Source organism: Montipora foliosa, chromosome 13 (genome assembly GCF_036669935.1).
Source record: "Montipora foliosa isolate CH-2021 chromosome 13, ASM3666993v2, whole genome shotgun sequence".
Lineage (NCBI taxonomy): Eukaryota > Metazoa > Cnidaria > Anthozoa > Scleractinia > Acroporidae > Montipora > Montipora foliosa.
In genome coordinates this window covers 1,876,918-1,889,417 of record NC_090881.1, presented here as the reverse complement: position 1 = coordinate 1,889,417, position 12,500 = coordinate 1,876,918, and the positions used below count along the sequence as shown (strand labels likewise).

General features: G+C 38.9%; 1 protein-coding gene across 1 annotated transcript in view; it reads right to left on the bottom strand.

The window, feature by feature from the left end:
• Positions 1–12,500, bottom strand: part of LOC137983593 (dedicator of cytokinesis protein 9-like) — a 66,336-nt gene that overhangs the window by 18,356 nt on the left and 35,480 nt on the right. Inside the window, exons 25-33 of the mRNA XM_068830742.1 lie at positions 11,684–11,728; positions 11,021–11,113; positions 9,504–9,560; positions 7,488–7,532; positions 6,904–6,984; positions 4,170–4,277; positions 3,493–3,570; positions 497–634; positions 24–81 (exon numbers count right to left, since the gene is read on the bottom strand). Coding sequence (XP_068686843.1) covers positions 24–81; positions 497–634; positions 3,493–3,570; positions 4,170–4,277; positions 6,904–6,984; positions 7,488–7,532; positions 9,504–9,560; positions 11,021–11,113; positions 11,684–11,728 — 703 coding nt within the window. The remainder of the gene's footprint in view (positions 1–23; positions 82–496; positions 635–3,492; positions 3,571–4,169; positions 4,278–6,903; positions 6,985–7,487; positions 7,533–9,503; positions 9,561–11,020; positions 11,114–11,683; positions 11,729–12,500) is intronic.

Here is a 12,500-nt window from a genome sequence, read left to right as displayed (position 1 = left end):
TTGTCGCATTTTCTGCGTCTTACCTTGTCTCTTCAGGTATTCGGCCACCAAAGCAGCTGCGTGGATGTAGCAGTGAGCAGTCTGCAACAACAAAACCACAATAAACTGAATTTCCTAAGAAACGTTCTCAAAGACAATAGACAAAGTTCTCAAACAACACAGGAGCAGCCTATGAATATAAAGTGACATAAATGGTTTTAAGAGGGAAAGACCAACCAAAAAGACAATCACTAATCTTTTACCCAAACCTCCTACATGTAACTCCGAGTACTAAATTGGCCATTTTCAAAATATCAAAATAATATTCAAATTGATAGTGAGACAGTGAGTACAAAAACAATAGAAACACATTGGAATGAAGGTAAAAAATATCTACATATCACCCACTTTCCTTTTTCTTTGTCCTCTAAACCTCTCTTTCACCCTGAATTTTAATCTATCGAAAAAGGCTCATTAAGAAGTTTCAGAGTCACGTGAAGAAACAAAGCGGAATTACCTCGGAGAAATTCTCATGACCCTCGTGAACAGCAGCCATGTGCTCTAACCACGTCTCTCGCAATTCCGGAGTACTAGAGTAAGACTTGGCCAAACTGTACTGAAGATCCACTAACATCTCAGGGACATCATCGTATTCCTAGAAGGCACAGTCAATAACGGTGTTTTAATTGGGTTACACAACATAGAAGAAGTTTTACGAAAGACGAATCTGAATTTTTTATTTTTATTTTTAATATAAGACCCTGACGGTTCATAACGAATGACTTGGCTATTCAAATGAGGCTTTCTCGGTGACAGACGGCTGCTACTTCAGGTTACACACACAATAAGGTAACCTAACAACTGTTTGAACTCTTTAAATAATTATAAAAAATGAGGGACATTTGGCCAAGAACCAACCTGTTAACAGGGGAATATTAAGACCAAATTTCGAAAGATTTGAAAAAATAAAAACAGAAAGCACGAAAGATTAGGACGAACCTTCCACCTGATTTCCTCAGATGGAAACCCCTTACTACTTTAAATAGAAGAAACTTCTCTCTAAAGACTGACTTCGCCACTGAAGAATTCCGGATTGACGACACTATATAAAAAACTAACTGTTTACAAATTCTCATATTCTATAACTCACAACACCTTTTCATAAACAAAGCTAAAATACACTTAATTCTTAATTAAATTCGACAAACAAAAAAATTCCTCTAAGTTGCCAAATTTGCAAGAAAGGACAAATTACCAGAAACAAAGCTTTGCGGGAACTAGCTGGACTCAGCAGACACGGGGAAGTTACAACTGGAAGAACAGTTAGCTGATGAGCTGCAAGCTCCTCAATCGCATGAAGCTTCAACTTCTTCTTCTTGTCCCCTAACTGCCCGCGTTTATTCCACACCTCGTTTACAATGTCCTCGTAAGAAGGTGTTGGCAAAACCATTCTCGAATTCAGTTTTGGTTTGATAATGTCTGACTTTTACCACGGTAGAGGCGTCGCAGATTTATACTATTCCAAATCCAATTGCCTTAGTTGTTCAATGCGAAGGGAATCAGATTTCGTTTAAGATTTGAAACACCACGTTGTCACGTAGGCCACGCAAGAGACACGTTCTGTTGATAACACGAAAGACTGCACGGTAACATCACACGTACTTTTCCACTCTCTTGTCACATAAATATTGGGGCTTCCACGAGATGATATGAAGATATCGATATCAAAGCCGCGATACGATACAGTCTCTAAATCGACACCGCAATACAATAACAAATATCGAGCATTTGTGAGATCGACAACCCGAGGTACCAAAGAGGAAGACCTGCAGCAGTGATTTTATTTTTCATTTTCTTAACATTATAAATGGTTCAAAAAGAGCTAAATAAACTATGCTTGCGCGAGAATTACAAAAAATGTCGAAAAGGGATAGATCATTCTATCATGCAATTGCAATATCTTGTTCCAATATTTCCAATTGTATCGAGAGAACAAATACCGTTATTCGCCGATACATAGTTGATTCAAAGCAATTGCATTAAATATCCTGACCAAGTGATATTTGTCGCGATAAACGGCGGTCAATCAGTAAAAAACCTGCGATAAAAATAACACCAGAAATCGCTTAAGGCATCATTTAACGATAAACAAACAAAGGTAAAACTTTAATTTGAAAATTTTTCCTGCACACAGTGATTGATTTCACCCGCTGGGCTGGTGAATGGTTAGTAATGATCTTTTTACGCCCTTACCGTTAATTTCTTCTCATTTTACGCACGTAGATTAGAAAGTTGCACAAAAAGACAAGCACGGATAGACACTAACTTGCTATCCGTTCCCTCGATGCGCTTAGTTTTCGTACACCTTTTTGTTAACTTTGCAAGGATGCGTCTTTTTAAGCTCTGAAATTACCTTAACAAGACATTTTTTGCAATTGGGAAAACATTGAGAAAAATAATGGTATTTAAATTAAAACATTATATCAGAGTAAAAGGGCGCGTCTTTTTTCTGCGATAAAGTCGCAAAAACGTAGCAATCTGAGCGAACAATTTCTCGAATTTAATCGTCCGTGAATAAAAAAGGAAAGTGTACCCTTTAACATAAATAGAAAAATCAAAGCAAAGCCAAACCAATCAGACTAAAATTCACATAATGTGTTTACCAAGTTTCAAAATTGAACATTTGAACGCTTGGGAAGATCCTCAAAACTCAAAGGGTAGTTGGAGAACACTGAAAAATTCTCCGGCGTATTTCACGTGCATAACGTTTAACTTTCTATCTTCAAAGGAAAACATTTCAGTCAATTCATGAACTTTGCAACTGTTATGTTTTCTCTGGTCTTAAAAGCATGTTGAAAGATCGATTTTTCAGAATACTCAGACGGTACACCTGTAGTTTCACGAATCGCTTTTGGAGATTTCGAGAAACAGGTACCTATGTGACACATGCAGGATCACGCTGTTGTTGTACTTAAGTAAGGAACTACATTTTTCGGTTGATAGACCATTCAGACATCACATCACGATTCTCTGGGAGAAAGGAAATCGCATTATCACATCCACTCCTCAATGGATATTTAGGAAACCTTCTAATGACACAAAATTACACATAATATCCGCCGATGTTAGTTGCTGAAAATACAACTCACCCCACCCGTCCACCCTCGTGTTGTCTCCCTTCTTTTTGTAGTTAACTCGACAGGAAAAACTTTCCCTATACCGTAATGCGAATGAAACAGAAAAAGAAGAACTGTTTATCCTTGGTCCTACGATACGAAGAGTTCAGATTCATCCATTTTTTGTTGCTTTTCCGGTTATCAAGGGGCAAAAGGGCTGAACTGAATGACCAGTCTTCAGGGGAAATGTACTACTAATAAGTCAACTCCACGCATCCCACAGCCTCCACAAAACATCGTCCACACCAAATTTGCATGCCTGCCAGCCTCCCCAAGTAAAATGATCACGTGATACGAACAAGGGCCTTGCAAATGAGAAAATCGGACAGCAGCTCACCTTCATCTGTGCAGTCGCTTGCAAAATAGTGTGGATCTTCTTCGTTAGATCTTTAACTTCAGAGGTAATCGCTGTATGCTGAAAGTGAAGATAGAAATTCCGGAAACATCAGCAAAGTGAAATCGCAATGTTCCGCGGAATCGCGCAGCTTTGTGAGAACTTCTCAATGGACATACATAGGTATAGAATGAAGACTAATTTGAAATAATCTACATTTCATGCTAACTCCAGCGCAGCCGAGAAAATTTAAAAAATGGTTCATTAAAACAGAGGATAAGTGTTCTTTAGTAAGTGTTCAAATTTCCTGCTAGTAGAGGTCTCTTTTCCTTTTGCGTTCGCTGGGCTGACGAGTACGGGAAAAGACACCTCTGCCATGGGTCGAAACTCACTGTGCTGAGCATGCGCGGCGGTTACTTAGCGACCATACCCTCACGTGATACTTCATGTTGTGTGGGCTCACTCAACAACAGCGGAATTACTATAAAGGAATGCGCAGGATGGGCGGTGGTTGGATCAAAATGAATGTCGATCCACGGCAGAGGTCTCTTTTCCCGTACTCGTCGGCCCAGCGAACGCAAAAAGAAAAGATACCTCTGCTAGCAGGGACGTATTACATGATCTTGGTCTTACTACTCAAAAGAAAGAGAGAGAAAAAGAAACAAAAAGAAAAACAATACCTTCATGCCTTTATCTTCAGCAGCATAATTCTTCAACGCCTGGAGGCAGTTATTGACAGCTGTTCGGTTTAAACCACTAGCCATAAGCTTAGAGACTGCCACAATGACCTGTCGATAAATACAGACATAAAAAGCAGATCTCAAGGCGTGACCACAAAGTACACAGGATGGCATAATTAAAGAACTGGTACATCATGATTTCGTCGTCACGCACAAATGCACAGAGTTAAGGTGAAATGAAACTATAAGTTGATGGTTTATCAGTTGGTTTATTAAGACAATTATTTTCACGGCTCAATTTGACCGTCAGTGACTTCTGACAAGTACACATGTGATATTCTTTAGCTCTCTTTACAGGGCTAGTGCACATTTGTGTCATTCTTATAAAGTAAGCATGATCAAATCAAATCAAAAGACGTTATTTAACGAGGGACACATGTTTGCATCTTGTGTACTCTACCATACGGCCCAAGAACTACAAGAGCTCAGTGGACAGAAAGCCCAAAATCAACAACAGTGTTTTCTTTATTTTTATTGCAGCGCAGCTCTACTGTGTCAACACAGAAAACAGAAAACAAGTTAATTGAATTGATTGTTATGGGTACATCGATCTCAGCAATTAAACAAATGAAGCCACTTTGGCAGCTTGCCTTATTAGTCTCGGCATTCATATGTTGTAATAAAAGTATTGAATTTAAAAACTCAAACGAAAGACAATTTCGGTGAAAGATGCGAAAATACTGTACAAGAATAACTATGCCAGTGTAGAGAAGACACTGACTCGCCTCCTCCCCGAATCATGCTCTCTTTCGCCTCCCCCCACCCCGACCCCGAAAACAAACTTAAATGTAATTGTAAATAACTACATAAAAAGATAAATAGGATTGCAGACGATTTTACGTCTCTTTTCAGTTAAATTTAATACAGCAGAGAAGCTCAACATTTCGTAAAATGCAGTGTCTGAAAAAGGAAAGGTAAAAACAACAAAAGGATGCGAAAAAAATGTTCACAAGTTTGCATTTCTCAGCTGTATTTAATTAAAAAGCTGAAAAGAAAAACACTTCGAGTTGCAAGCTGTGAAAGTATTGCTTAAAATCCACTGAGCAGGGGCAAAGGGGATACTCCACCCAAAATAATAAAGAAATAATAAAGAAATAATAAAATAACAAACAAAAAAGTCAGCTAAAAGCAAAGCATAATGTCTTCTAAATTGTAGATCCTATATGTGGGACCGAACTCCAAAGCAGACTATTCAAACATCACACCAATGACAAAAATCACCTGCCTGCGATTCGGCAAATACAGACAGAGCTTTTTATCAAGATCACCCACGCGCAAATAAATGGATGACAAAGGAGAAAGATCTTTGGTCGCGACAAATGAGTGTGTAATTTCATTCAACACAGGAGGAATGATTCGGTTTAACAGGTGTAGCCGATTTTAAAGCGAACTAGCAAAAATTCATGCAAAGCGGGAAAAATTGGTTCCTAACCTAAGTCGACTAAATTTTCAATTTGACTTTTTTTATTTCCCTGGGAGGACAAATGATTGCTCTCTAAAAATGCTAACAAAATGTTTCTTGTTCAATTGGTATATAAACAACTGACATAGGTGTTCGCGCTTATTTGCAATTTCGCATTAAGAGTTACATAAATCAAGACTTTGAGACAAAAACAGGAAAAGCTATAATACAGCCCTTTTAACCCTGGTAATCTGGAAGCAAAACAAGCCTTACAATTTACTTTTGCATTCAACATACTCACAGCAAAAAATACTAATTACATATGGGAACATATGAAAGGTGAAGAAGTTTGCTAACGGATCACTTCTCTCCCAGTAAAGCAAGATTGTCTTTTTAATTTCTAATTTTTTCTTTTAATATGATGACATGAGTACAGTGGTGCAATGCAAGGGATAACGTCTCGATACTGAACTATTCTGTATATGCTCTGCTTCGGTTTGTCTTCGACCGACCCTGGCAAAAACTTGGAATTTAATCTACGTGAAAGTGAAGATTGACTGGAGGAACTTGCTTTTACTAGCCATTTGTTGTCCTTTTTTTCAAAAAAAAAAAAAGTAGCTTATTTATCTACTCATTTTAATATTTGTTTATGTTGTCTTGCCTTGTTTTACTGGATTTCCGATAAACGACTGCTCATAGTCTCTGATGGTCCATCGAATGAAGCCAAATGTTTAATCCATGAAAACGATTTGCTGCATACGACACGAAGTCGATGATTCAACGTGCGAATTTTAGTTCAACGATTTCTTCGCTCAACATCCACAGCGTAAACTCTTAAAGATCTTTCAAGAGTATTTAAAATAAACGGCTACGAAGGTGTATTGAAACGCCTTCTTTAATTTGCCTTCAAGAAAACCAGAAAAGACTTGAAAAGCCTCTTTAGAAATTCATATTAACCCAGCCAGTCAAAAAAGGCGGCTAAGAAATATCTAAACAAAGGAAACCGAACGACAGAGAACGCTATTATTTACAACATTCCCGAACCTTTACAACAATGAAAGTATTAAAGCAGCAAAAAGCAGCAATGTACACAAAGGATTGATAAGGCCTTTTAGCTGTGATCAGAACCGGAAAAAATGTCTGAATGGCAAACACTGCATAATATAAATGCAACTTAAAAATTACGCTGTGCATTCCACAAACTAGAAGATTATAATACAGGTTCGTTGGACATTCTAAAATAAGCGCAGAATATTGTAAAATCGCACTTACTTGCCAATGGACTCGATCACAACCTTGTGCTCCAGAGAATTCAAAATTACTTCTTATCAGCAGATAAAGAAACGAACAGGCCTATGACGAACAAAGATCCCAGTAGTGAGTATTTCTGAGGGGATGTATGTGTTTTGAAAAAACATATTTGATTGCGCTTAGCTCTGCCATGCATGCATGACATTTACGACAGTTACAAAAATTAACAACACTTAATGATTTCAGGCGTTTTATCTACAATGACTGCTAAAATATCACAAAAACTTAAATTCCAAACGAAAACAAAACAATAAATCCGTGAATAATAGTCAGATTACGTTTCCTTGCCTTAAACCACGTTGTACGACTTCAACGGTCCGAAAAGATCAAAGAAAAAAAAAGCGATGAAACGTCGCTAAACCCTCAAAGCACCAGTTATGTTGGAAGCGAATATATTACAATGTTATTGCCTAAATGACATCTACCCTTTGAGGGGCATTATTTGTGAAATTATAGCTTGCTTAGAAAGGCTTGCATTGGTTGCTCACAGAAAAAATAAGGTGATGGAAAGTGACAAGTGTACAGCTCTTAAAATCTGAACACACCTGGTTCCGCAGACTTTTTAATTTCGAGTTGCAGCAACTCAGGATCTATTAAACGGAGAGAAAGACAGAAGCAATAAATACGAGGTCGATTAAGTCTAGACCATCACAAACCAGAACGAGAGCGGATGTATCGCTGTTTACATGAGAGATGCCCATTTCCGAACTTAAGCCATTCAGTCCATAAGTCGCTTATATCAGGAGCAAATGAAATGTGCCAATTTTCAGGAGTGTTGCATTGAAAAAGAAGAAAATAAACAAGGAATGGAAAGCTAAAACTCCGGCAGTGCTCACAGTAAAAGATTTCAAATTCAATACATAAAAATAGAATTACTGTGCAGAGTACATTTAACAATTATTCCACCAGCGCGTACTCGACATCAGACAATAGAGGAAGCGATTAGTGGTCCATTTGATTAAGAGCATCGGCAAATCCTTATTTCTAAAGGTAAAGTGTTGTTTCCGATAAAAAGTTAATCAGATATTTCAAACAATTAGATGCACGCTAAATTTAATAAGCGAATAAGCTTCATGAAGTGTCCCCCTGCATAACATCACTCAAGTCTACGAACAACCCCTCCTGTAAAAACTACCTGTGACGGAAACCAGTATTAACGTTACCACTACTGGCCCGTTTGCGGATTCGAACCAATCACCTGGCAGTATGACCACTTCTGATAAAAGTCCTCACACAGAAGTCAAAAGTGCAATAGACAATCTACTCGCGCCCAAGATTATGGACACCACGTGGAAGGCGCAAACCCGGTAGACCGAAGACCACTTGGCGGAGAAACATCATCTCTCAGCTTAAACAACTAGATATCACCTGGGGCGAAGCGCAACACCTTGCACACAACCGACAAAAGTGGAGGCGATTGATACTGGCCTTATGTCCCAGCGGGGACGAAGAGGCCTAACTAACTAAGTCTACGAATACAGACAATTAACATAAAATAGTGTCCCTATACTCTGCTCACGAAGGAGAGATTAACAGCTGCATTTAACCCAAACTAAATGTAACGCTAACCGAAATACTTCCCTCATTGTTTGAAACAAGTAGCAAAATGGCTTGGACTCACGTTAACAGGACTTGACGAGTTAGGGGATATTTACATGAGACCGGCATGAATTCGTATCGGCCTTCATACACTTCTTCTTATGCGTTTACATGAGACCGACCTGACCTCGTCTCGGTTGCGGTCTGAGTTCGTACCGATCTCATATAAATTACAACAAATCTCAGACAGGGTCGAGGAATTTCAAGCCATGTATGCTTTCGGGTCCGCCATATATATATTTATTAGACAAAAGATATCACTTTGTCCCGAAACCAGGCACCAAGCATTTCGTCCCGGTTTCATGTAAACCGCTGCAAAAATTTCATACCGGTCTGAGTTCGTTCGGTCTCATGTAAATAACACCTTAGATACTATATGAGAATTAGTCGCGGCTCTAATTGCGTGCATTTCTGGACATTTAATGTGACTTTTCCCTGGTGGAACATCTACGCCAATCCACTTGGTGTCAGAAAAAAGCTAATTCTGACGAGTTTAGACTGGACTATTTTCAAGGAGCAAGGAGTTTATCGAACAAAACTCTGAAAAGAGTGTTATCTCTAGCCTGCTTCAATTAACTTCTTATACTAAAAAAAGATAAAAATACAAATGAAGTTGTGGGCTTCTTCAAGTTCAAGAAGTTTTTGCTTGGCAGAGAATGGAGGGAGGGGAGCGAAAGGAGGGGGGGGGGGTGGGGAGAGGAAGGGGGTTATAACCGAAAAGAAAAGAAACCCAAACAGACGAAGTCGGCAAAAACCGTGCAGTTGAGCCATACATGTTCAACGGCTTGGAGTGGGCTTATCGCTTATCGTCAAAGAAACTTCTGGCTGAACTTCTGTTTACAGGAAGATGGGCTACAAAGCAAGAAAATCGAGAAAGCTCCACGCCAGAGTGACAAAATTCCGTGCCTCCCTGAACAGGGAATAGTCTTCTTTTTTTCAAAATAAAGGAAAATTCTACGTACCTCGCGACAAAGATCCCCACAGTAACTCGCACTTCCCCTGTATAAAGCGGCTGGAAACTGTGGGTAAGGTAATGAAAGAGTGATGGAGAATGTCAAAGACAGAAATATCACAAAGAGAAGGCAATTGCCCATTATCGAGCAAGCGGCTCCGCTTATTTCCCTTCTGTTAATAGTCATGCAACCGCAACTTTTACTGCGATTTTTACAATTCCGAGGAATCTGACCTTCAAGCACTACGCTCCGAACTGTGAATGCATTTTGGCTTCCATCAATCAAATTTCCGAACATAGCCTCGAAGATCGACTCCGCCTCCGGAAAGTGAACTGGATTTTTTTGTTTAGTTCACAGCTCCAATACCATTATGATATCTTTTTAGAGGTTCTTCAGTAAGAAGATTGGTACAGATTCCGTCACTTTTCATCGGTGTCGAGTTCGAATGTACGAATGAACCGTGGGAAAGATGCTGATTAGTAGGTTACGTCACGCATCAATTGATTTCGGCGTCAACTCTCGGCTTGGCGTCGGAAGTTTGATTGATGGAAGCCAAACCGAAGTTTGGCCGTGCCATTCCACAGAATTATGAAAATTGCAGTGGGTCTTTTGTCCTCTCCGTTACTTCTCCTTAAGTATATTTTCTTGGCAGACCTGTTTTGTTACACACCCAGAACGAGTAAAAGAAAGTAACAGAAATGCAGACACAGTAATCGTGTTTTTCCCCCTCCCACAATGCTGATGCTAACACATTGCAACCACCTTGACGATCAGACATAGTTTGACGGTACTTTGGTTGGAAGAAATTTGAGTGCAGCTTTAAAGGTAACCTTTACGGCTGAAATGAATACATAGGTGAAAGTGACTTGAAAGTGATTCAATGGCAACGTTCCACCCCACGGCTTCCTGTTAAGATTGCACCAAATTGCCCGCAAATTGGCAAGCTAATTCGAGAAGACTGAAAATCACACGTACTGCGCTGCGACAAACGAACTAACGAGAAATCGTCACAATTATTCAAGATGGCGTCTCCGCGAAATTTTGTACACAGAAATACGGTAAGCGATTATGATATTTATTTACTTTGGTTACAAATGCATTCTTCGAAAAAAAAAGTGTAAATAAATTTGATTGTAAACATGATTTAAAGTGGTTTGAAGACACTTTTTGACTGGTTTCATGTAATATTAATCACACCTGGAAAATAATGAAAGATTTGATCTTCAACCAATGAATGTGATCATTGAAAGTGTGGCCGTTCTTTTGTTTTCCAGCCGCTTATTATGCAACTGAGAAGGGATATTTTTTCAAGGATACCGTAGCAACTAACACTGGGTTCATATCGTTCTAATGGAAATACAAGTGATCAAGTTGGAGTCCTATAACCATCACATAAGACTTAAAATGAGCCACGATTTCAACAAACGGTTATGTACAGAGAGAAATGAAACTAGACAGGACTGAAACTACCAGGCAACCTTGATCGGCACTCCTTGGCCACGCTACTTATAACAGTGTATACTGACCTTGTTGATGTAAGATCTCAAGCTTGCAAATACATGTCTCATCATGAATTCTGATTGGGGAATGTGAAGGAAGCTCAACAGTACACTGAACACCTGATAAGGAATGATAATGATAATGATAATGATAATGATAATAATAACGCTGATGATAATGATGATGATGACAATAATAAACAACAAGTAAAAAAGCCACAACACACAAACAAAAACATATTTTTTTACGTTGCGTTCTTACTGGCCCAGCGATTGAAATTCATTACTGGAGGCGCCAATTCAAACCAATTTAAGGGTCGCTCAATGTGCTTTTAGCGTTATAGTAAATTGCATGATCGACCCTTACTTAACAGGACCTTGAATTTACCAATACTATTTTTCCCTTTCAAAAGTCGTCATAAAAAAAAAAAGCTCCATTTGCTAAAGGGAATTTTTAAGAAGCAATTCATTCCGGGATCTTTAAACCAACCAAAACCCAAGGCACCCGAATTTCCAACGTAACCACATTCAAATGTGAAAGATATTCCAGGCGAAGAGAATGAAATTGTCAAGTTTCCACAACTTTCCAGGTTTCCCATATCACAAACAACCCAGGACTATGGGCCTTACATGATTTTATGACAGATTTCAGGTGACGATTCAGGGAAACGAGTTAGTAACTAAACATACCTTCTTCATCAAAATATTGTCACCCTCATCCTGCTCCAGCTGGAACTAAAGCAGACAACAAGGCCGTCAATTTATGTCTTCTTGGCTTGCACTCACGTGATTAAAAGGCCATGTGGTGTACAAAACAAATGCAAAATGTCGCTCGCGTTTTGATAATACTAATATTCAGTCACCAACATGGCCATAAGTTACAAAATGCATGAAAAAGTTTATGCGATGTTTTATTTATTATATAATCAACAAAACCACTCCATCGCTTTTTTTCCATAGCAACTTCCACTCTATAACCTATTTATGCAGCAAGGTTCCCATAACGGTCTCGCCCAAGGTTATTTTTTGGCGAGCGAAACAACATCCCAGTGGAGAGGTTAATAAATATTAACAAATATTAATAAAGCCAATTAAATGCTTAATAAATCTTGCAGGAGACCCCAACGATGGGCTTACTCAGTAGCAGGTTATGAACTGTAAAATTGGGGATTGGTGTTTACGGGATACAAATGATGCATACTATGGTCGTCCAAATGTTTCAATATTCGCTAAATTCTATTCGCTGTCGCAAAACCGCATTCGCTGTCGCAAAAACTCATTCGCTGTCGCAAATGTTCCTTCGCTAGTACTGAATTAACTTAATTTGCATTTGCTAAAATGAAAACATAATATTCGCTGACATTTAACAGTATTCGTCATTACTACATCAACTTCGCTGTTGCAAAATATTGTTAGAAACCTCCAAGGCCGACCCTCACGCAATTCGTTTCCAGGCCTTCTGGCTGTTCGTACGTGTTTTGTCATTGTCTGCACGCAGTGAAGCGGT